Source organism: Strix aluco, chromosome 30 (assembly GCF_031877795.1).
Source record: "Strix aluco isolate bStrAlu1 chromosome 30, bStrAlu1.hap1, whole genome shotgun sequence".
NCBI classification, from domain to species: domain Eukaryota; kingdom Metazoa; phylum Chordata; class Aves; order Strigiformes; family Strigidae; genus Strix; species Strix aluco.
In genome coordinates, this window is record NC_133960.1 from 2612688 (window position 1) to 2635062 (window position 22375).

General features: G+C 58.0%; 4 protein-coding genes across 11 annotated transcripts in view; 2 read left to right on the forward strand and 2 right to left on the reverse strand.

The window, feature by feature from the left end:
• The first annotated feature begins 929 nt into the window (after window positions 1–929).
• Window positions 930–4749, forward strand: PMF1 (polyamine modulated factor 1). Of its 4 annotated transcripts, none has more exons than XM_074809524.1 (5): window positions 930–1153; window positions 1271–1376; window positions 1823–1977; window positions 3046–3241; window positions 4166–4749. In XM_074809524.1, the coding sequence occupies exons 1-5, from the start codon at window positions 945–947 to the stop codon at window positions 4223–4225; spliced, it is 726 nt and encodes a 241-aa protein (XP_074665625.1). In that variant the 5' UTR covers window positions 930–944; the 3' UTR covers window positions 4226–4749. The 4 variants fall into 4 exon arrangements, with proteins under 4 accessions (XP_074665625.1, XP_074665627.1, XP_074665626.1 ...); XM_074809526.1 differs by having other exon boundaries at window positions 1823–1923; XM_074809525.1 differs by lacking the exon at window positions 4166–4749 and adding an exon at window positions 3537–3752.
• Window positions 4750–5807: 1058 nt separating this feature from the next.
• On the forward strand, window positions 5808–6678 carry BGLAP (bone gamma-carboxyglutamate protein). Of its 2 annotated transcripts, none has more exons than XM_074809574.1 (4): window positions 5808–5893; window positions 6173–6217; window positions 6319–6385; window positions 6534–6678. In XM_074809574.1, exons 1-4 carry the CDS (start codon window positions 5833–5835, stop codon window positions 6664–6666), a joined length of 306 nt encoding a protein of 101 aa, XP_074665675.1. In that variant the 5' UTR covers window positions 5808–5832; the 3' UTR covers window positions 6667–6678. The 2 variants fall into 2 exon arrangements, with proteins under 2 accessions (XP_074665675.1, XP_074665676.1); XM_074809575.1 differs by having other exon boundaries at window positions 6537–6678.
• Window positions 6679–7931: 1253 nt separating this feature from the next.
• PAQR6 (progestin and adipoQ receptor family member 6) lies at window positions 7932–14072 on the reverse strand. 3 transcript variants are annotated; one of them, XM_074809732.1, is made up of 7 exons: window positions 12571–14072; window positions 11282–11390; window positions 10920–11047; window positions 9734–10144; window positions 9395–9491; window positions 9137–9281; window positions 7932–8972 (listed from the first exon to the last, which is right to left on the reverse strand). In XM_074809732.1, exons 2-7 carry the CDS (start codon window positions 11330–11332, stop codon window positions 8701–8703), a joined length of 1104 nt encoding a protein of 367 aa, XP_074665833.1. In that variant the 5' UTR covers window positions 11333–11390; window positions 12571–14072; the 3' UTR covers window positions 7932–8700. The 3 variants fall into 3 exon arrangements, with proteins under 3 accessions (XP_074665833.1, XP_074665832.1, XP_074665831.1); XM_074809731.1 differs by having other exon boundaries at window positions 9734–9860; window positions 9939–10144; window positions 11282–14072; XM_074809730.1 differs by having other exon boundaries at window positions 11282–14072.
• Window positions 14073–14195: 123 nt separating this feature from the next.
• The window catches only part of SMG5 (SMG5 nonsense mediated mRNA decay factor), a 32964-nt gene continuing 24784 nt past the window's right edge, over window positions 14196–22375 (reverse strand). Inside the window, exons 18-22 of one of the 2 annotated variants that reach the window (XM_074809728.1) lie at window positions 21523–21682; window positions 20478–20568; window positions 19795–19869; window positions 19334–19472; window positions 14196–18967 (exon numbers count right to left, since the gene is read on the reverse strand). In XM_074809728.1, coding sequence (XP_074665829.1) covers window positions 18884–18967; window positions 19334–19472; window positions 19795–19869; window positions 20478–20568; window positions 21523–21682 — 549 coding nt within the window. In that variant the 3' untranslated portion in view covers window positions 14196–18883. Of the gene's footprint in view, window positions 18968–19333; window positions 19473–19794; window positions 19870–20477; window positions 20569–21522; window positions 21683–22375 lie in introns of those variants that run through there. The other variant, XM_074809729.1, reaches the window with a different exon arrangement.

The following is a 22375-nucleotide window of genomic DNA, read 5'->3' on the forward strand; positions in this document are numbered from 1 at the left end:
CATTCCAACGCCCAACAACCCCTTCTGCAAAGAAATCCTTCCTAAGAGCCAGTCTGACCCTGCCCTGGCGCAGCTTGAGGCCATTCCCTCTTGGCCTGCCGCTGGGTCATTGGCTCAAGAGACTCCTCCCCCCTCTCTGCACCCTCCTTTCAGGGAGTTGCAGAGGGCCAGGAGGTCTCCCCTCAGCCTCCTCTTCTCCACACTAAACCCCCCCAGTTCCCTCAGCCGCTCCCCATCAGACCTGTGCTCCAGACCCTGCACCAGCTCCGTTGCCCTTCTCTGGACACACTCGAGTCATTCAATGGCCTTTTTGGAGTGAGGGGCCCAAAACTGAACCCACTCATCGAGGGGCGGCCTCACCAGTGCCGAGCCCAGGGGTCACATCCCTTCCCTGTCCCTGCTGGCCACGCCAGTGCTGGTACAAGCCAGGATGCCATTGGCCTTCTTGGCCCCCTGGGCACACTGCTGGCTCATTACCAATCCCCCCCAGGTCCCTCTCTGACTGGCAGCTCTCCAGCCACTCCTCCCCAAGCCTGTAGCCCTGCTGGGGGTTGTTGTGGCCCAAGGGCAGCACCCGGCATTTGGCCTTATTAATTCTGCCTGGGAGCAGACGTGGGCGGGGGTTAACCCCGTGATCTGCTTATTGTGCTGAGCGCCCTTTCCTGCCCTCATGCGACAGATGGAGCATTTCAGCCCCCTGTGATTTTTATTATTTTGGGGGTTTTTATGCTTAAGCCATTCTGCCCTGGTTCGGGGGTGGGCTGAGCTCTCCGTGGCCACGCCCCCTGGCGCTTGGCCACGCCCCCGCCCCTAAGGGCGCGTCCTCGCGCTTTGCGGAGGGGCGGGAGGAGCGCGGCGCTCCCCGCATGCGCAGTGAGCAGGGGCGGGCCCCGCGCAACCGCCAATGAGCGGCGGCGGCGGCCAATGGGCGGTGGTGGTGGCCAATGGGCGGAGCCGTCGGGCGGTGGCGGCGGCCAATGGGCGGCGGTGGCGGGGCCGTCGGGCGGCTGGAAATGGCGGCGGCGCGGGGCGACGCTGAGGAGGCCGCGGCGGGTGGCGAGAGCGTCCCGTCCGTACCGGTTGCGCCGGGCCGCGCCCAGGTGTTTGCCACCGTGGTGGACACCTTCCTGGAGAAGCTGGTGGCGGCCGGGAGGTGAGGCGGGGGCCGGGTCTCGCCGCTCCGTGAGAGGCGCGGCCTGGCCTGGCCGGGCCGTGCCGCGGGGAGGCCCCGGCCCCCTGCAGTGACCCCCCGGCCCCTCCGGTTTTGCAGCTACCAGAGGTTTGCGAACTGCTACTGCTGCTTCTACAAACTGCAGCCCGAGATGACCAGGAGCATTTACGACCAGTTTATATCCCAGCTGCAGACGTCCATCAAGGTGAAGGGGGAGGCAGGGGCTCGGGGCTGTGCATGCCTTCGGAGGGGCTTCACGCCCTCGGTGTAAAAGCACTGCGCTGCTTGGTATTAAGGGCAGCAAACACATTTCTTGAATGGCAAAACCAGAAAGTTAAGATTGCTCCCCAGGGATTCTTCCAGACCTCTCTGTCTTCCACAGGAAGAGCTGTAGAATCATTTTGGTTGGAAACAGCCGTTAAAATCATCGAGTCCAACCTTAAACCTAACGCTGCCAACTCCACCACTAAACCCTGTCGTGAGCGCCACGTCTACATGTCTTTTAAATGCCTCCAGGGATGGTGACTCAATAGCTGGTGATTCCCAGGACGTAGCCTTCATCCAGGGAAAAGCAAGGCTCACAAGCAGGATGATGTCTGTGTCAGTTTGGTTTGGGCCCTGCTGAATCCCTGCGGTGTCCTTCCTTCACAGGAGGAGATCCAGGAGGTAAAGGATGAAGGAAATCTGGAGCCGCTCTTTAATTCCCTGGATAAGATCGTGGAGGAGGCAAAGAACCGGGAAGAGCCTGCATGGTATGGATGGTCTGGGGAGCGCGTGTGTGGAGGCACATTCCTTCAAGGGCGAAAGTCAGTTCCCGTGCAATGTTTGGGTCGTGTTGATGTGTCCTGTAGGCCTTTATGCTGCAAGGAGATTTAAAAAAATTTTAAAAACCTTAACAGCATCAAAAACGTTCGAAAATAAGTTTTATTTGCGCTTCTCTAGGTCATGTCCTTCTTCAGCGCAAAGAGATTAGTGCTGCTGAGGCCAGAGGGAGGTGAACTCGATTCTGAATAATTTAAAAGGCTGAAGGCATGTTTTAGCCACAGCTGGTGGCTAATAGCCGAGCGCTTCTGGCTGGGCTGCCTTGCTCAGGCCCTCAGCAGGCACTGGAAGTTGGACACGCCGCCTTTTGCCCGCCCTAAAGGCAGGCTGGGTGTTTTAATCAAAAAGTATCATCACGATTCCTTGTTTCTGGGGTCTGGAGCACATGTCGTACGAGGAGCGGCTGAGGGAACTGGGGGGGTTTAGTCTGGAGAAGAGGAGGCTGAGGGGAGACCTCCTGGCCCTCTGCAACTCCCTGAAAGGAGGGTGCAGAGAGGGGGGAGGAGTCTCTTGAGCCAAGGACCCAGCGGCAGGCCAAGAGGGAATGGCCTCAAGCTGCGCCAGGGCAGGGTCAGACTGGCTCTTAGGAAGGATTTCTTTGCAGAAGGGGCTGTTGGGCGTTGGAATGGGCTGCCCAGGGCAGGGGGGGAGTCCCCATCCCTGGAGGGGTTGAAGAGTCGGGTTGAGCCAGCGCTGAGGGATCTGGTGGAGTTGGGAACGGTCAGGGTGAGGTTCATGGTTGGGCTGGAGGAGCTTTGAGGTCCTTTCCAACCTGGATGATTCTGTGATTCTGCATTTGGGGAAGTTCATTACACCCTGCCCGCCTCCAGGCCTCACAGATGGCAGAGTTGGGAAGGTCTCGTCCCGTTCCCTTCGTGTGTGCCCTTGGGGGCTTTACATGGGCGTGTTGTAGCTGTCCTCGAGCATCCGGAGGCGGAGGAGCCGCTGAGCTGATACGTTCCAGCGGTGGAACTTTAAGTTGAGGTGTGTGACAGAAGTTGTTGTGCAGGATTGTTGCTGCCTGGTGGCTTCACATCCCGGTTTGTTCGCAGGCGTCCCAGCGGCATCCCGGAAGAGGATATCTGCAGCGCCATGGTGCCGTACCTCCTGAAGCACAGGGCATACCTGCAGAAAATCCTAAAGGAGAAGGAGGAAGAGAACAGGAAGGTGGCAGAGTCCGTGCTTGCAGGGAGGGATAGGATCGCAGAGCTGCAGCAGCTGATACAAGCTCGCAAACATGCCTGGCAGGTAAAAACAAAAAATAAATAAACCTCTCTGCAGCATCAGCGTGCAAGAAGCACGGTTCTGCAGCTCTCCACTTATCAAAGGCCTCACCAGGAGCCACGTAGGGCCTGGGCGTTTCACTGGAGGTCCTGGATGTTTTTCTGTGTGCGGTGGCTGGGACGTTTCTGCGGGTGGGATGAGCGGGTCGTGCTCTGGCCGCGTGGGGGATGGCGGCGCGCGCGACGCTCGGGGTCCTGAACGCCGGCGTCTGGGGAGAAAAGTGCTTTGCTGAGTCCAGTGGCGGTTGTTTTCCTTCCAGGCAATTAGTAAAGAGCAACGAGAACTGATGGCGACGCTCAAGGAGCCGCAGTGAGGACAGGGGGAAGATCCTGCGTGTTGCGGGGGGGGTTTATCATCGTGGCAGACGCAGCCTCCTCTTGTCAGGCCAGAAGAAACCTGCAGCGGGACTGAAAAGCTGCCGGACTTGCACAATTTGATCAAAGTTTGTGAAGAAATAAAAAAGAACGCATCAGGATCTTTGGAAATAGATGAGAATTTCCTATTCCCTGCTCGGCTCAACGGGGAGAATCCTACAGATCTGACAGCCAGCGCGCTGCTTTAGCGTGGGAACGGGCCTGATTCTGGCTTACTAAAGCCAAATTTGTGGCCTTGATGGTATCTTAGATGTGCGTTAGAGAAAAATCGGTGCCTCCTGCGCAGGAGTGAGGGGCCGGGGAGCTGCAGCACACGGAGCCCGCGGGCGGGTAGATGCTGCCGTGGCACTTTGTGCAGCTGGAGCTGCCACAGTCGGACTTTTTGCCACATTCATTTTCAATATCTGTGATTTTAAACAATTTATCTGCCCGTGGCCCCTCAGAACAGCCGTGTCAGCAGCTGCTTTATCGCGTCAAGTTCCTCGTTGCTGTTTATTCTTTTTTTTTTTCCTAGTTATTTTCCAACCTGCCCCCTCCCAGCAGCGAGGGCGGTTCTCCGGGGACCGCGGTGTGAGGGAGCCGGGGACGCGCCCTGCCTCGCCGGTGTGGCCTCGTGGCAAAGGGGTTGAATATTTTCCTGTGAAACCTCCACGTTGACTCCTAGAACCAAACTTTTGGGCTCGGTTTCACCCCTCTGGAGCTGCTCTTTACGGCCTCGGCGGGGCTTCACGAGCTGGGGAAGCGTGTTGGGGAATCCCTGTGAGTGAGGATTTTCTTCAAAATGAAGGAAAGGTCGTTCCTCTGGGCTGGGCGGGTCACGAGGAGCGTCCTCCCGAGCCTGAGGAGGATTGTGAGTGTTCCCACACCGCATCTGCTGAGGGCAGCGGGTTCTCTGCTCACCTGCGAGAGGCTGTGCCCCGCGGGGTGGGGAAAACAAATTCTGAGAACAACGGTGGCCGTTTCCACCACGCACAGACCTCTGTTTTCAATTACAGGCAGCCAGAGCCTGCGATTGACTGACTTAGGCATATTTTCCTTCTGTCGTAAACAAGCCTTCCCTCGCTGCATTATAATCTAAATAAATTGGAGCTGTTGTTCCCCCGGTCTTGGCTCCCGCTGTGTGCGCTTGGCCCGCGTACTCTGTATTTATGGGTTTGTTTGACAAAGGCTCTGGCTTCGGCATTTCTCTCCTCCTCCGCCCCAAAGCCTCCGGTTCCGCTTTTCAAGACAGGGCTGGGATTTAGAGGATCTGAAAGTCGGGAAAGCGGTCAGGATCCCAAAGAGGAATGTCACCCCAGGCGGCCCTGGGAGCTCCCGCTGCTCGGAGCCTTTCTGGAGTTAAATGGGAGCAAACTGGGGAGGGGGGGAGCCCCCTGAGCACTGCTGGGGTCTTGTGGAGAGCAGGAGGTGAATGGATGGATGAACCAGAGATTCTGCTCCGCTTCGGTGCCTGAACCACACCAGCAAAACGCTTGTTGCTCTTACAAACCCCCGTTTGGGGGTTTTAAGAGGTGCTGGATCTTTCCGAGGCCTCGTTTCTGGGAACCGGCGCTGCCCGGGTGGGATGTGGCACGGGAGAGCGTGTGGAGGGCAAGGACAAGGGCGCCTGCGCGGCCTCTCGCGGTCACGGCCGCCAGCCCTGGCCGGGGGCTGCGATGCCACAGGGAGGACGCGCTGGTCCCCGAGGCAAAAATTGGCCACCGAGTGCCCGTTGGCCCTGTGTGGAGAGGAAATCCCCACAGGTTTTGGCAGGAAACTCTCCCAGCGTGGCAGCAACCCTGCTGGGATCCAGCGGTGGGAACTGGGACAGACCAGTCAACGACTGGGGAGGGCAGTGGGGAGTCCCACCAGTGCCCCCCATCTCCCAGCCCAGTTAGGGACTGGGAGCTTAGCGTTAGGGTCATTCGGGTTAGGGTCCAGCCCCAGTTAGGGACTGGGGTGCTGCCAGGCCGGCAGGGCTGGGCCCAAACACTGGCCCGGGGCCGCGTTTCCCTCCCTGTGGGCTCTGGCCGGTCACGGGGGGAACCGGGTTCACCCCAAAACCACAATTGCCGCCTGCGCTGGCGGCTCCCGGCCGCGGCGGATGTGCTGGAAATAGCCCTGGCGGGGCCGCGGGCCCCTCCTCGTGCAGCGCCCGATAAAAGGCGCCCGGGGAGCCCCGAGCACACGCGGAGCAGCACCATGAAGCCCCTGGTCCTGCTGACCCTCCTGGCCCTGCTCACCCTCGGCCTCTGCCGCAGAGGTACGGGGTGGGGGCGGTGGGGAGGGTCCCCCCAGGAGCTGGAGGGAGCGGAGGGGCTTGGAGGGAGATTTGTGGAGCCTCGGTGAGGGGAGGGTGCGGGGCTGGATCGGGGGGACAGAGATCAGGGCTCCCTCGGCCAGGTGGGGGGGGGGCTGGGTGAGGGGGGACAGCACAGGGTTGAGGAGCAGGGCGGGGGTGAGACCCCCCCCCCCAAAAGGAGGAGCGGGGTGAGGGCAGAGCCTGTGTGGGGTCTTCCCGAGTCACCCGCTCGTCCCTCAGCTGCCGACCGCTCCGTCAGCGCCGACGACTCGCCCAGCTCTGAAGGTGAGTGTCCGCAGGGGGATTCGTCCCTGCTGCCCTGGGGACAGGGATGGGGGGGGCCCCAGCCCCCCCTGACCGCCCCCCTCCTCGCTGTGTCCCCACAGCCTTCGTCTCCAAACGTGCCAGCGCCGAGCTGGCGCGGAGACACAAGAGGAATTACGTCTATGACAGGTAGCGCTTGGCCCCCTTGCGCAGGGGAGCGTGTGTCCCCCCCTGGGTGACACCGACGGGGCCACACGTTCCCCACCCAGCTGAAATCCTGGGCGTCCCCCCCCCCGGGGCTCCTCCACCACCCTCCTCATCCCTCATCTGTCCCCAGCAGCGTCTACGGGGTCGTGCGGGACCCGCTGGAGGCCAAGCGCGAGGTGTGCGAGTTCAACCCCGCCTGCGATGAGCTGGCCGACCACATCGGCTTCCAGGAGGCTTATCGGCGCTTCTACGGCCCCGTCTGACCCCCCCCGGCCCCCCCAGCCGTGCTGCGGCCCCACAGGGGCGCCAACCCCCACCCTACAGCCCCCCTTTTACACCCCTTTCTGTTAACCGTGGAAAGAAATAAATGCACAGATGGTGGAGCCAGCTCGTTCCTGGGCTGAGGGCGTGGGGTGGCGGGGGGGGGGGGAGGGCAGTGGGGGTACCCCCACATCACCCTCCCGAGGCCCAGGACCTCCCTCTCCCAGCACCCAAAGGTGTCCAGCGCCCAGCCCTGGCAATGATGAGCCCAGCACTTGCATCACCATTATTCCAGTTTAATTTAAAGAAAAAAGATGCTTGTCCCAAGCGCGGGGTTATTGCGGGGCTGCTCCATGTGCCCCCCCCGGAGCCCTGCGCCCTCCCACCAGCCGGGTTCCTGTAGCAAACCACCATTTCATCAAGGCTGGGGCTGCAGGGGGAGGTGTGAGGAGCTCGAGACCACAGCCCGGGGACCCCGGCCCTCCCTTGCACACCCACCACGCACACGCGTGTGCCTCGTGCTGGGGGCTGCTGGGCTCTGTTTCTCCTCTCCCCCACCCAAACCACCTGCAATGCTGCTGCGGGGGCCCCACCCAGGGTGATTAATCACCCCTGCCCCAAATTGATCTCCAGCACAGCCCCGGCCGCAGCTCCTGGGGGGGCTACAGTGCAGGACCTGCCTGGCTCACCCCCCGCATGGCCCCTGCCAGCCGCCTGCACCCCCACCTGAGCCCAAATCCCAGAATCATCTGGGTTGGAAAAGCCCTTGAAGCTCCTCCAGCCCCACCATGAACCTCACCCTGACCGTTCCCAACTCCACCAGATCCCTCAGCGCTGGGTCAACCCGACTCTTCAACCCCTCCAGGGATGGGGACTCCCCCCCTGCCCTGGGCAGCCCATTCCAACGCCCAACAACCCCTTCTGCAAAGAAATCCTTCCTAAGAGCCAGTCTGACCCTGCCCTGGCGCAGCTTGAGGCCATTCCCTCTTGGCCTGCCGCTGGGTCCTTGGCTCAAGAGACTCCTCCCCCCTCTCTGCACCCTCCTTTCAGGGAGTTGCAGAGGGCCAGGAGGTCTCCCCTCAGCCTCCTCTTCTCCACACTAAACCCCCCCAGGTCCCGCAGCCGCTCCCCATCAGACCTGTGCTCCAGACCCTGCACCAGCTCCGTTGCCCTTCTCTGGACACGCTCGAGTCATTCAAGGGCCTTTTTGGCGTGAGGGGCCCAAAACTGAACCCACTCATCGAGGGGCGGCCTCCCCAGTGCCGAGCCCAGGGGTCACATCCCTTCCCTGTCCCTGCTGGCCACGCCAGTGCTGGTACAAGCCAGGATGCCATTGGCCTTCTTGGCCCCCTGGGCACACTGCTGGCTCATTACCAATCCCCCCCAGGTCCCTCTCTGACTGGCAGCTCTCCAGCCACTCCTCCCCAGGCCTGTAGCCCTGCTGGGGGTTGTTGTGCCCCAAGGGCAGAGCCCGGCCTTTGCCCTCACTGAAACTCAACCCTTCTCTCTGCCTCCAGCCCCGGGGCCCAGAGCCCTCAGCTGCCCCCCAGCACCCAGCAATGGCCCCGCCGCTGCACTGGGGCCACGAACGCCGCAGTGGGGCCACCAATACTGCACCTCAGCCCTGCTGGGCTGTGACTATCACGCACAGACAGACAGACAGACACGGGTCCCCAGGGTAACTGTGTTGGACCTGCTTGGGTCAGGGATTTGGGGGTCCCAGGCCTTGGTTGGGCATCTTCATGGGGGGCTGCTACATGGGTCAGTGCCCTCCCTGCAGTGATGAGTGTGATTAGCTGTATTTTAAAAGTGGGGAAACTGAGGCACGAAGAGGGAGAAGGGGGGGGTGCAGCTTCGCTGGCTGAGGGACCGGGGAGGGGGGGGCACCTCCTCTTATAACACCCCAAGACATCCAACAGCAGGACTGAGGCATCTGAGCCCCTCACCCTCTTCTCCCCACACTTGGAGCCAGGGGAGGAGCTCTGGGGGTGCCAGGACGTCTGGGCGCCCCCAGCCCAGCCACTCACCCCGCAGTGTCACGGCTCCCTGAGGCACCCAGCCTCCGTGGGGACGCTTGCGGGGCCGGCGGAGCTGCCAGGGGCCCGCGGCAAGGCGGTGGTGAAGGCGCTGATGATGGCGGCGTTGCCCAAAAGGGCCAGTCCGGCGGTGCCGAAGGTGCCAGGGAGCCCAGGGGCAGGCAGGCGGCCCCGCAGCCAGGCCCGGCGCGAGCACACGTCGCTGAGGACGGCTTCCAGCTGGAAGTGGGTGCCCAGCACGGCGCAGATGTGGAAGAGCTGGTGGCTGTGTCCTGTCGGGGTGAGAGGCCCAACAGCACCCCTGGGTGCTGGGATTCCTTGCCCAGCTCCCACTGCAAGGGGTTGCTTTGGGGGCAGGCGCTGTGGCACTGGGAGGCACTGGGAGGCACTGGGAGGCACTGGGAGGCACTGGGAGGCACTGGGGGCTGCTGCTCACCGATGTAGTCGAAGTGGCCGGGCGCGAGGCGCTCGGGCAGGTGGGATGCGAAGAGGAAGCCGGTGAGCAGCGCAAAGAGGAGGTGGTAGCAGTACCCGGCCACGGCCTCGTTCCAGGCGCAGCTACTCCAGAAGCAGAAGAGGAGCTGTGGGGAGGAGGGTGAGCAATGGTGGGGACACACACACACACCCCCCACCCCTGGAAGCACCCCGGGACCCCCGTGGTGGTAGCAGCCTGCCCCGGGACACCCCGACTCACCCGGTAGAAGAGCGGGATGTTGTCGTAGAGGAAGGGGTACACGAAAGCCGCCGTGCGCAGCACCTTGCTCAGCCGGGGATGCTCCAGCTCAGGGAAGCTGTGAAGGGGGAGAAGGGAGGGGAATTGGGGAGGGGGAATTGGGGAGGGGGGACATAGACTCCTGTCAGCCCCTGCAGCGAGGACCCTGCAAGCTTTGGGCCACACCTGCTGCCTGCACAAGGGGACCCACCCCAGAGACCCCAAAGCTGAGAAGGAGGAAACATCCAGCCCCAGTTTCCACCCAGCTGCAGGACTGGTGCTTTTCTGGTGCTTTTCTGGTGCTTTTTCTGCAAAACATACCGGGAGTAGCAGGAGAGGCCGGTGCAGACAAAGGAGTTAAAAGCAGCCACGGGGACAAAGTAACGGTGCAAAACGCCGCTGACCCAGTGGTCGGGCATTGCGTAGGCACCGTAGGCAAACGCACAGCCTGCAAGAAAAAACGAGGGGGCCAGTGGCTCCCGGTCCCTGTCCCCATCCCTGCGCCAGGCCCCCCGCAGCGGCTCACCCAGGCTGTAGAGGCTGAGGGCTCCGTAGTCACAGAAGTAGCAGATGTGGCGGGCGCGCGCCGACATGGAGCTGAAGGTGTGGGCGCAGCTGGAGGCGAAGGGGTAGAGGCAGACGAGCAGCAGGTAGATGAGCAGGGGCCAGTGGTGGGGCTCCCGGCAGAAGTCCAGGGAGGATGAGAGCACCAGGAAGCGCCACACGAAATACCTGCGGGCACAGGGGTGAGCTCCATCCCCGTCCCTATTCCCTGTCTCTGTCCCCATCCTTGTCCCTACTCCCACCTCCAGCCCCTCCTCATCGTCACGCCTGGCCCCGTCCCTGCCCCCATCCCCACTCCTGTCTCTGTCCCACAGAATCACTCAGGTTGGAAAAGCCCCTCGGCATCAGCGAGTCCAACCCTCAGCCCGACTCTACAAAGCTCTCCCCTACCCCACATCCCCCCACAGCTCATCCAAACGGCCCTTAAACACCCCCAGGGGTGGGGACTCCACCCCCTCCCTGGGCAGCCTATTCCACTCTCTGACCACTCTTGCTGGGAAACATTTTTCCCTCCTGTCCAGCCTGACCCTCCCCTGTTGCAGTTTCAAGCCGTTCCCTCTCGTTCTGTCACTAATTCCCTGGGAGCAGAGACCAGCACCAACCTCTCCACAACGTCCTTTCAGGGAGCTGCAGAGAGTGATGAGGTCTCCCCTCCCCTTCTCCTCCTCACACTGAACAGTCCCAGCTCCTTCCATCGCTCCTCACAGGATTTATTCTCCAGGCCCTTCCCCAGCTTCGTTGCCCTCCTCTGCCCTCGCTCCAGCCCCTCGAGATCTCTCTCGGATTGAGGTGCCCAAAACCGGTCCCCATTCCCATCTCCATCCTTTCATCCTTTCCTTGTCCCTGTCCCCCTCCCCATCTCTGTCCCTGTCACTATCCCATATCTCCACACCCATCGCCACTCTAGTCACGTCCTCGTCTCTGTCCTTGTCCCCATCCCCACCAGGTCGGTAGGAAGTGTGTCCAGATGTTGACCGTCTCGTTAGTCATCTGGAAGGAGCTGAGGACGCAGTCAAGGGCTGAGCTTTTGGGGTGCCGGTACCCTGACATGATCCCATCCTCCCAGAAGATCTGTGGGGACAGCGGGGCTGGTCAGGAGACACACGGGAGGGGAGTGGGGCAGCCCCAGAGAGCTGCTCTGGCCTCGTGGTGGGTGGGGAAACTGAGGCAGGGTGCGCTGGGAGCGTCTCACCAGCTGGAGCAAGGTTGGGTGGGGACCCCCAGGTGATTTTCCACCTTGGATGAGGGAACTCGGGGAGAGGAAAACCTGAGGGCAGAGCCCCACCATCACCCAGCCACACGTACCCGCGGCACCTGATGGACCCTGAAGATCTGCGGCAGCTTTATCGTCAGCATGGTGGGGCCGAGGCGCTCGGGGCTAGAGGTGTCAGGGCACTGGGCCACAGCCCATGGCCTGCAGAGATGGGACAGGGGCCACTGGGGGAGGGGGCTGCAGGAGCCGGGACAGCTGCCCTGGCTCGACTCTCGGCTCAGCTCAGCGGCTTTTTCCAGGGATGTGACTGGCAAAGCTCCCCCCTTCACCCTTCCAGAGAGCCACGGGGAGGGTGAGGGGGATGGCGGGGTATCTGAGCAGGATCGGGCCCCCCAGGCCCAGGACAGGGGGGGCATGGGTGGGGGCTGGCAGCAGTCGGGGGGGGGCTGCAGCAAAGAGCCAGATCCTGCCCTCACGCCCTGCCCCACCGCGTCCCCGCGGAGGCTCCTGACCCCATTTACCTGCTTTGGGGTTGTCCCTGGTAGAACCAGGCTTAGGACCGGGCCACCACGGAGGGAGAAAAGCCCCACGGATGCCCTGCAGACCCCCAAGCCCTGGCCCAGCCATGGAGGTTTACACAGGGGCCAGGGTGAAGCTGGACACAGAACTTGGTGGTTGGGGAAGGGTTTCCCCAGTGGGGAAACTGAGGCACGGCATGGGGAAAGCACAAGGGGAATCCTGAGTGTCCCCTGCCAACCCCCAGCCCAAAACTCACCCAGTGGTTTAGAAAGGAGGAGAAAAAGGAAAAAAAAAGAAAAAAAAAGAAACAACCTAAAAGGGTCTGGAGACACCTCCCACCACCCTGCGTGGGGCAGGAGCGGAGCTGGCGAGGAGCACTGGTGGGATGGTGGGTGACACCGTGCTGGGCCTCCCCCCCTCACCCCTGCGGGCCGGGGGTCTCAGCCCCACGGCTGCCGCTCACCACCCACCTCCCCCGGCCGCGTTCCCGGGCTGCGGCAGCAGAAAGTGGCTGGAGGGTCCCTCCCTGGCGGACGGGGCAACCGGGGCCTCTGCGGGGGCTCAAAGGGAACTTTGTGCTGGACACGCTGCTGCCTTTGGCTGAAATCCCCCCAAATTCCCCCTGGGTGCAAGACCCCGCTGCTCCGACAGTGGTGGGACTACGGGAAAGTGGCTCTGGGCATCAGATTTTAAATGCCAACGAGCTCTTTAGCCGGGGGAGCCGAGTGCCAGGTCCACGCAGGGACCCGCAGCAAACACCCACCCGGTTACACCACGGGGCCCCACGAGCGCCGCAGAGACCCAGGAGGTGGGGAAAGGTGAAGAAAGCAAAATTAAATTTGGGAAAACATTCCCGGCTGACCTGAGAGCGTCCCGCTGGCACAGCGAGGGCTGGAGGTGGCTCGGGCTCAGTCCAGGAGCAAATGCCAGCAGAGGCGTCGGCGCCGCGGTGGGATGGAGCCGCCGTTCAGGAGGTGGAGGGTTGAACCGTGAGCGGGATCGTTGCTGTCCAAGCTCCCAGCGTTGGGGATTTATTTACTCCCGAGAAGGCTCATGTTCCTGGCTCAGCACCCCAGGACGTGCAGCTCAAATCCGCAGGCGCCGGGGCTGAGCTGCACCCAGGGCTCTGGGGCACCGGCAGCACCGGCTGAGAGGTGCTTCTCCGGCCGGCGTGAGGGTTTGGGGGTCCCGTGAGCCTGCCCGCAAAGGGACCTGCTGTATCTATGCAGGGGTGCAGGTCCCGGGGCTGAAAAGCCCCTCAAAATAACCTGTGTGAAGCGCAGCAAACCCTGCGTGGGGACCTACTCGGGGCAGAGAAATGGCATTTCTGTACAGGGAAAGCAGAAGCGGAGGTGCAGGGGGGGGAGCGGCCGGTGAGAGGGAGGCTCCCGGGGCTTTCCAAGGACCAGAGGCCCAGCTCTTCATCAGCGCTATAAGGTTTTAATCTGCTTCAATTCTGCAAAAAACCCCTCAGTTCATGCCCCACCGGGGCAGCTCTTGCAGCAAGAAGCTGCCTGGAAACGGAGGCACCGAGTTTTTAAGGAGGCAGGTGGCACATCAGAGCCCCCGCCGAGGCCATCGACGCTGGGCAGCCTCTGAGCACGGCCCCCGCAAGCTGGAAGAGGCGTTTCCAGCCCCTTTGGAGGGGACAGAGCTGGCGGTGACAGGTCCCTTTTGTGCCACGGCAGGCAGCGGCGTTGGGACGCAGGGCACGTCTCGCCCCGTGGGAAGAAGTCGCCCACGGCTCCTTCTCCCACTAGGAACTAAAAGGCAGATTCGCCTTTTCACAACCTCCCTCTCCGACTTTCCTACTGCTGGCAGCCTCCAAAGAACTGGAGAGGGAGAGTAAATTATATTAGTGCCTGGCTCAAGGCTTTCCACCAGCAGAGCAAATAAAGGAGCTTTGGTGGGAACGAATACAGGGAGTGGAAGGTTTTCCCCCCGCCATAAAACACCACCCCCAGCTTCCGTGTCACCAGTGCCTGGCCTGGACCCTCACAGGCTCAGCTCTGCCCCCAAAACCAAGCCTCTTAAATCAACACTTAGAAGTTACGCATTTTAAAATAACGTGTCATTTCTAACCCCCCTGAGAAGACACCCAATAAACCTCTGCGGTTCTTTTTGCTGATCACAATGTCGCTGGGGTTGGGGATGCTCCGACGTGCAGAGCCCTGGCAGGAGGATGAATCTGTCCCCACGCACAAAGGCAGCGAGCAAAGGGGAGAGGAACAAAGGAAATTAGTCCTGTTAGAGTGATAAGGAAGGGACCCACCTACATTTCATCCCATCAGATCAAAAGCAAACCAAGGGTTTCACCTTCTTCCTTCACCTGACTCAACATTCAAAGGGGCTGGGAATGGCAACGCTTTTTTTTTTTTTTTTTCTGAAAAGCAGAAAGTTTGGTCAAAGTGCACGTATGATTCACGTATCAAAAATGGGGCCGCGTAGGAGAAACCCGGGCTGGGAATCACCACAAAACAAGAGGTACAAACATCTTGTATTTTATTAAGCTAGTCAATGTGTTCAGATCACAGTCAAGACACATGCCGTGAGAGCCCCCGAGCTCCTCCTCGTCCCATCGGTCCCCCAGCCAGAGCTATCTAAGCACAAATCCACAGGCTGGGCTTTTTTTTGTGCTACAAAAGGAGGACTGAGGGAGAGATGATTGTCCCTCGCCTCAAACCAAGCAACAGTCCTCTCCCTGCCAGCAGACAGAGGCAGGACCAGCGGCACAGGGCTCCTGTGCCAACCCTCCTGCCCTTCTCCATTCTCACAGCCGCCCTGTTTTCCCCACCCTGTTTTCTGCCCCAGCCAGACTGGGAAGCTCTGCTGGATGTCAAGAAGGAAAAAAAAAAAAAAAAAAATCTAAGACGCAAGCGAAAATCCAAGGCATTGCAGGTGGCATCGAGCCGAGCAGGGATCAGAGCAGAAGGAAGAGGCGCTTGGCACAGCCCGTGAAACCACCGAGCACGAGTCCAACAAGCACCAGAGCGACTGTGGCCACCAGCCACGGCCTGGGGACAGCCCCCGGGCCCTGCACTGCCACCCCGGGAAACCCAGCGAGCCTCAACCACCACAAACCCGCGCTCCCCCAGCTCGGGGTCACCCCATAAACTTCCAAGAGCTCAACATGGTGGTAGCAAAAAGAAAAAAAAAAAAATCAAACCCAAGAAACACACAACACCACATTAAAACCAACGCTTTCAGCCCACAAGATTGTTTTGTTTTTTGCTCTCCTCAGCACAGTGGGTGCGCTGGGACTAGCTTGGAGCTGGTTTTAGCAAGCTTTGAGTTGGTACAGAAATAGCACTGGCCCTGAGCTGGCTTTCACAAGGCTCCATCGCTGTATGACATGAGGCTGCGGCTCTCCCCCGGGCTGGCAGGGGCAGGCTGGGGGGAGCTCTGGGGAAAGCCCAGCCACGGGGCTCAGGAGCCACGGGCAGAGCAGGGAGCCGGGATACACGGAGCCTCCCCAGTGATCTCTCAAGTTTTCTTTAGCCCTGGAGAACGGCTTCACATCAGCAACCAACGTAACAGGCCGGGGAAAGCAGCCTCCTGCTTTTGGCTTCTGGGGTGGGATTTGGAAGCGATGCACCAAATCCTGTGCGGGGCAAACTGGCACAAACCCTTGGACGTAGCAGATCTGCATCAATTTATACCCAGGGAGGAGACTCCAACTCGTGAGTGCTGAGATTGGGGGTAAGAAGTGTCTTCCTTTACCCCAATCTTAAAGAAGTTGAGCCTCCAGTAGAAGGTGACAGAGCTCGTCACCTTCCCTGAGGCTGCTTTGCCGCTACGTTGCTCCAGAGCTTTGAAGTCTCCCACTTTTTCAGCTTCGTGTATCTCTGACTGGGGATGTGCATCCAAAAATAAAAAATAATTCATCAGGTCCTCAACCACAGTTGCATGTTCTGGAGAGGAAGCCCTGCACAGGGATCTTTCAGGTGCCTTTTTTAAAAGGTTACTATCCCTCCCCACTCAGCCCAGAGGTACGATGTACTGAAAGATGCCACTGGGCTGTTAAGAATCCCCGTCGAAGGGCCTTTTCCTCCTCTCCAGGTGTGCAAAACCTCTGTGTTAATATTAAACACCACCCCCCCTCAGGAGACCAGGGCACTTACTAAGGGATGGTTATGAGGAAAGTAAGGCAACAACCTTGCTGCCTTTTAGAAAGAAGCCCTCTGATTTCACCACGTGGCCCCAAAGTGGGCTCACTGCAGCTCAGAAGCAACGTCTTGTTACAGAAACATCAAGTTTATTTACTTTTGTTCTTAAACTGCCTTCTGTGTCCAGCCCTGACAGGCCACCAGTCTGATTCAGGACATGGATGGACTGGGTTAGTCTCCTGCACCGGACTGTGACCCCCTGCACTGTCTGTGCAGTGACAGCACCAGCCTCATCTGCTGCCCTGAGCCCACAGCACTGGGCTCCCAGCTCTCATCCCGCACCCCCGGCAGCCTGGGAGCCATCCGACCCGAGGCACGAGCCACAGGCATTCCCTGTTGGTTGCTGCTTTATTTTGCATTGCTCTTTTCTCCCCTCAAGATCCAGCTGTGGCCAAGGGAATACCTGGCCCAGAGCAGAGCTGAGGAATGCCTCCAGCTCCTCCTGATTTTGATTTCAGCCCAGCAATTCTCTCACCTTGACCAACCCCAACTACGCAGCCAGAAGGGAATGACAATTGGGCCTCTCCAGATGGCAAACACAGCCAGGCTTCAGCTCGAGCAGACCTCCAGAAAGGAGCTGCAGAGTGCAGACCCTTCTGATGGGCTCTGCAGCAAGGTGGTGGAGGGTTTCCTTAAGCAGCTGGAAGAAAAAAAAAAAACCAACACAGCCCACCAGCTATCCACCCCACTGAGCCAGGCTTCCACCATCACCAAGCAGCGTCCTCGGCATCAGCTGAGGGGCAAAGGGGAGGGGACTGTGCTCTGGCTCATACATTGAAGGATAAGTCCCACAAGATGATTCTCTTTTCTTTTCCCATCCCATCAAACAAAAATAATGAGCTAAACAAATGGCTTCAAATAAAAACACTGGTAGCACTGGAGGAAAGAGGGACTGACAAGCTTCACAGCCCATCTTAGATCTCTAAGAACACCCAAGATGAGCCAGAGTCTTTGACCTGCCGTTCTTGCTTACATCGTTTCCTTGGCTTAGCCTAGAAAAGCACCACGAGTTTCAGGAGAAGCTGCAAAAGGAAAAACCTGCAGGGAAATCCTGCCACTCCAGCCCCTCCACCTGCCTTTCAGACCCCAAGGTACAGACCTCGTAGGGCCAGCTCCAGCTCTAACTTAAAGCTCGGCATCTCTCCCTGCTGTGCTACGAGGCTGCATGCTGCAAAGGAACTGAAACTGGAATATAAATGAATCCTCTGGGACTTGTGCTGGTTTTTTTTTTTTTTCAGTTTTTACCTGAAAACAAGGAACATCCTGCCACTCCAGTACAATGCATCATGCTAGGAAGTCTGCACAGATTGGAGTATGTTACTTGTCTGTCTGTATTATGCCCCTTTCGTAGCAGCTTCTGGCTGGCCCACGTGAAAAAACACGCAAACGTAGAAGACTAGTGGTTTTTACTTGCATAGCTGCTGTTAGTTCGTGTGGATGGAGACATCTGTTTCTTGAGTACATTGACACAGATGAACTACAAAGAGGCCGTTCCCACCGCTCTGCTGTCCCGGGAGCAACCCGTTTCTTCATTTCCAAGCATCGGCGTGTGACAGGATGTCAGACACAGGTTGCTTGAGATGCTGTCAGGATGGAGGTCTGAAAGGTCCCTCACAGGGAAATTAGCTCTTCCAGCATCTGTCCAGGTAGCATCATCCCTTCTTTTTTGGGATGCTAAAAGCACTGAACGGTTTGTGAGCTCAGTCCTCCTGGGCAGCGGCAGTCACTGCGCTGTCTCCAGAGGGACGCGAGGAGGGGGGACACAAACACTCGAGTTCTGCCACCCTCTCTATCATGGCATAGCAGCAGTGGTGTGTCGGAACAACCAGCAGAAGAGATAATGGCTTTGAGATCCTCCTTCGTCCTCCACACCTCATTGCAAGATTTAGAAGGAAAAAAAAAAAAAAGAAGAGGCATTGGGTCCTTTGGAGATGTCTGCTCCAACCCAGGGTCACAGCACTCCAGCCAAGTGGTTGAGCCTTAGCGGTGTTTAAATCCCACACGGCTCTTCTCTCTCTTCCAGCAGCTCCGCTGGATTCCACTCCTTTTCTCCAAGGTCTTACGCTGGAAGCAAAGAAGTGGGAGGGACTGGGGAAGGAGGAGCAGAGTCCTTTTCACCTCTCTCAAGCAGCCCAGCCAATCTCTTGTTGCTCGTGAAGCATGCAGCTTGTAAGGAGAGCAAGGATGTGCGCTTCAGACTACTCTCTCCTTGCAGGCCAAAATCCCTTTGCACTGAGCCCGCTCCATGGGGGACAGGGAAAGGAAATAAATATGCTTGTTCAAAGAAAAAAAAAAATTATATTAAGAGCTTTCCCCCCCTTTTAAATAGCATAATTGTTTCCTTTTCTCTCTGACATTGGAAGAGTATCCAGAACCCCAAAGGAACTCGACTTTTTTTTTTTTAATATTATTTATATATATAAAAACTAAGAATTAAAAGGAAAAAACCCTTGAAAAATAATTCAAAGGAGGGGAGAAAAAAAAAAAAAAATCTGCTTTCCTGTCACCAGATTGCCAAGCAAGAGCTAAACACTCTTTGGATCTTCTTTCCCAAGCTAGGAGGGCTCCATTTCTGCTGCGCTGGTTTGGTTTCACTGAAGTCAAGTCCACGCTTTCGAAGCTGCCTGCCCATTTCAGGTGACCAAGCAAGCTTTGGGGAGGAATGAGGGGGGAATGAATGACTGCCCGTCTCTCGCCCATCTCTGCCGACTGGGAGAAGGGCAGAGCTCTGCCTCGGCCGTGCCGAGGTGCCTCTCTCTTCTCAGAGCAGTTGGCGCCGTCGGAGATGTACAGCCGTCTGGTGGGGATACAGGTGGAGGGTGTCTGTGTGCGTGCCCAAATTGGATTTTTTTTTTTGTTTTTTTTTTTTTTGGTAGATATTTTTGTTATTGTTGCTGCTGCTGCTTCTTCGTTTCTAAGTATCGCCCGGATTTTTGTTTCCTTTGTTCAGACGCTGCACGTTCCGAGAGGGGGAGAGAAAGGTACACCAACCCGATGCCTTTCCGAACATCAGCCCATCTCTTTCCACTGCTTGTAGAACTCCAGAACATTTTTTATTTCTACACTGGCATTGGCGGCTGCCTGGATGGCAGACTGCAAACAAACAGAGACAAAACATTTTTTTTTTTTTTTTTCTTGCCCTGTCAAGAAGTCTGCCCCTCACAACTTGGGAGATTCTCAGGCAGAGTTTGCCATGGCTAAAAGGCTCAATCCTTCTCCATGCTGAAGTTGCTCTGGCGTGAGAGGCCTGCACAGACACACAGATTACTTCTCCCACCTCCCCCAGGATACTTTGCACCACAAAAGCATGAGAAATCAAGGGGCCTTCAAGGAAACAGGAATCTCGAAATCTGGGAAATCCAGGACAGTTATTACCCAAGGCAGGAACGTTAAAAAGTCAACCAGATTTTGATCTTGCTAGGAAGCAGAAAGGCTCAGCACAGCCAAAGAGCTACCGACCTGCATGGGCACCGAGAACGTGCTTGGGTCCTCCAGCTGGAAGCCCGTGATGATGGTGACCATTCCCGTGGTGTCGTCATCTCCGCTTCCCTGGGACACTGTCAGTTGTTTGCAGCTGTCCAGTATTTTATAGAGATTCCTGCCAGACGCAAGAAAATAGAAACAGAGGGGAAAATCAGGGGGAAGACCACTTGTTTGTGCAGTTTCATATGCTCAGGAGGACACAGGGAGAGCAGGACTGTTTCTCTGTTGCCTGCTGAGGGCTTTTTGAGACCCTTCTTAGCACCAAACACTTGGTGCTATGCGAGACGCACAGATGGATGCCCTAACACTCTAAGAAATTTTAAAATTATTAGAGCATCAAGCACGCTGCACGATGGGTCCCAGTGCTAACACCTCTCCCCAAAGCCACCTGCCTGCTGGGAATCGGGCTCAGGCATCTCCAGATGTTGTAATCTTACCAGGCATCTAAATCTTGTCTCTTCAATTTATGCCTCTCAAAGCTCTTCCCAACATCTTTCTGGCAACGAATGTACCTGAGGAAAGATCAGAGTCACTGAGCTCAGAGAGGCCGTGTCACAGACTGGAGTCAATGCTCTACGGCACGTCCGCCCTTTTATCAACCAAAACACCACCCAAAGCCCCACCCAAGGAATCCTCTAGATCACCTCCACCCTTATCACCACAGCTGGGTGCAGGTCACAATACCACGAGTGTTTCAAAGCTCACCAGCCCCAACACAGGCCTTGAAGATGCAGTTTGTCTTCACAGAAAGAGCTGTTTGTCCTTCTGCAGCTACCCTGGGCAATAGCGCCGTACAGCTCTTCCAGCACTCCCAGGGCATCAGTAAAAGGCACTGCTCAGTTTTATGCTCTGATAAAGAGATGCAGCTCCCCCCGGTCCTCAGAAGCAGCTACATTTCATGGCGCAGCAGCAGCTACAAGCGCATCTGGAGAACCAGCTGCCAAATCTGTTACTTCACTGCTTTCCCTCCTGCCAAGCGCATTCCTGAGGCCTGGCTTTTCCTTGGCCCACTCCTCACTCTGCTCCAAGGGATGCAGCGCCTGCTCCCACCATTAACATTTTATTCCACCCCAAAATACACCAAAAGCAAGGGCAAATCACATCACTCCCCCATTCTCACCTGTTTCCCTTTTTAAATTCTGCCTCCAGATACCGGATGCTGTCCCGAGCACCTGCGTTCTCCTTCTTCAGGAAGTCTAAGCCATCAATCACTAACAGAAAAAAAAAAAAAAAAAAAAGAACATCTGGTTTACAGCTCTACTGCTGCAAACTCATCCAGATGTGTCAAGAATTCCTCATTGCCCTGAACAGTCTGTGATGCGCAGCAGCAGCGGCTGCCGCAGGAGGCAGATGAAGTGAAGGGCGAGCAGGGCCTCTCTCTTCCCAGATGTTCATCGATACACTATGTTGGATTCTTCCCAGCATGGGCCACACATAAAACAGGCCCCGACAGTGACATGTGGCAACGGCGTTACAACTGCTCCAGCTGAAGTAAAAGACAACAGCAGCAGGAGAGGAAGCCACCACCTCGGCCCACGGGGCTCGCTTCCCAGCAGGGACAGGGAAGGGACGTGACCCCTGGGCTCGGCACGGGGGAGGCCGCCCCTCGATGAGTGGGTTCAGTTTTGGGCCCCTCACGCCAAAAAGGCCATTGAATGACTCGAGCGTGTCCAGAGAAGGGCAACGGAGCTGGTGCAGGGTCTGGAGCACAGGTCTGATGGGGAGCGGCTGAGGGACCTGGGGGGGTTTAGTGTGGAGAAGAGGAGGCTGAGGGGAGACCTCCTGGCCCTCTGCAACTCCCTGAAAGGAGGGTGCAGAGAGGGGGGAGGAGTCTCTTGAGCCAAGGACCCAGCGGCAGGCCAAGAGGGAATGGCCTCAAGCTGCGCCAGGGCAGGGTCAGACTGGCTCTTAGGAAGGATTTCTTTGCAGAAGGGGTTGTTGGGCGTTGGAATGGGCTGCCCAGGGCAGGGGGGGAGTCCCCATCCCTGGAGGGGTCGAAGAGTCGGGTTGAGCCAGCGCTGAGGGATCTGGTGGAGTTGGGAACGGTCAGGGTGAGGTTCATGGTTGGGCTGGAGGAGCTTCAAGGGCTTTTCCAACCCAAATGATTCTATGATTCTGGAATGAGCGGAAGGCAGGCTGGTTTTTTTGCTGTGGAGTCCCCGTACCTGTTCGAGGGATGATGATTATGAACCTCCCGCTGGTGGCCAGCTGCTTGACAACAGCCAGGTGCTGGCAGAGGGCCTGGGTGTCCGGGACGAGGTACGGAGACATGGCTGACTGCGCTTTGGGCTGCTGGAGACTTCCCTCCAGCTGAGAAACCTCCAGCTGAAAAAACACACAGACACTCGCTTTGTATTTACGCTAAAACAAACGATCTAACAGGGCAAGACTCACCCTGCAAAGCTCCATCAGGCCCATGAAACCTCCCAGCACACGGAGCAGAGCTGGATGCAGCCAGGGGGTCAGAGGAAGGTGATCTCGTCCTACTCTGCACCGCACAGGTGTGGTCCAACCTCAAGTGCTGTGTGCGGTTTTGGGCACCTCAGTATAAGGACATCAGACTATTACAGCGTGCCCAGAGGAGGGCAAACAAGAGAGTGAAAGGTCTAGAGGGCAAGACTTTGGAGGAGCAGCTGAAGTCACTCAGCTTGTTCAACTTGGAGAGAAACCTGAGGGGAGACCTCGCTGCTGAGGGGTGACTTCATCACAGTCTACAGCTTCCTCAAGGGGGGCAGTGGAGGGGGAGGTGCTGATCTCTCTGGTGACCAGTGATAGGACTCGAGGAAATGGAACGAAGCTGCATCAGGGGAAGTTCAGGTTGGACATTAGGAAAAGATTCTTCACTGAGAGGGTGGTCAGTCAGTGGAACAGGCTCCCCAGGGAAGCGGTCAGAGCACCAAACCTGTCAGAGTTCAAGGAGCATCTGGACGATGCTTTTAGGCAGACGGTTTAGTCTTAGGTAGCCCTACGAGGAGCAGGGACTTACGGGTGTCTTCCAACTCAAGATATTCTATGATT

Coding starts and splice junctions, on each gene's coding strand:
- PMF1 (XM_074809524.1), top strand. CDS start 945: ATGGGCGGAGCCGTCGGGCGGTGGCGGCGGCCAATGGGCGGCGGTGGC. Junction 1,377..1,822: donor AGCTGCAGACGTCCATCAAG/GTGAAGGGGGAG, acceptor CTTCCTTCACAG/GAGGAGATCCAGGAGGTAAA. Junction 3,242..4,165: donor CTCGCAAACATGCCTGGCAG/GTAAAAACAAAA, acceptor TTTTTTTCCTAG/TTATTTTCCAACCTGCCCCC.
- BGLAP (XM_074809574.1), top strand. CDS start 5,833: ATGAAGCCCCTGGTCCTGCTGACCCTCCTGGCCCTGCTCACCCTCGGC. Junction 6,218..6,318: donor CGACTCGCCCAGCTCTGAAG/GTGAGTGTCCGC, acceptor GTGTCCCCACAG/CCTTCGTCTCCAAACGTGCC. Junction 6,386..6,533: donor AGGAATTACGTCTATGACAG/GTAGCGCTTGGC, acceptor ATCTGTCCCCAG/CAGCGTCTACGGGGTCGTGC.
- PAQR6 (XM_074809730.1), bottom strand. CDS start 11,605: ATGCCCCCCCTGTCCTGGGCCTGGGGGGCCCGATCCTGCTCAGATACC. Junction 11,048..11,281: donor GGGTCCATCAGGTGCCGCGG/GTACGTGTGGCT, acceptor CTGTCCCCACAG/ATCTTCTGGGAGGATGGGAT. Junction 10,145..10,919: donor ACACACTTCCTACCGACCTG/GTGGGGATGGGG, acceptor CTGTGCCCGCAG/GTATTTCGTGTGGCGCTTCC.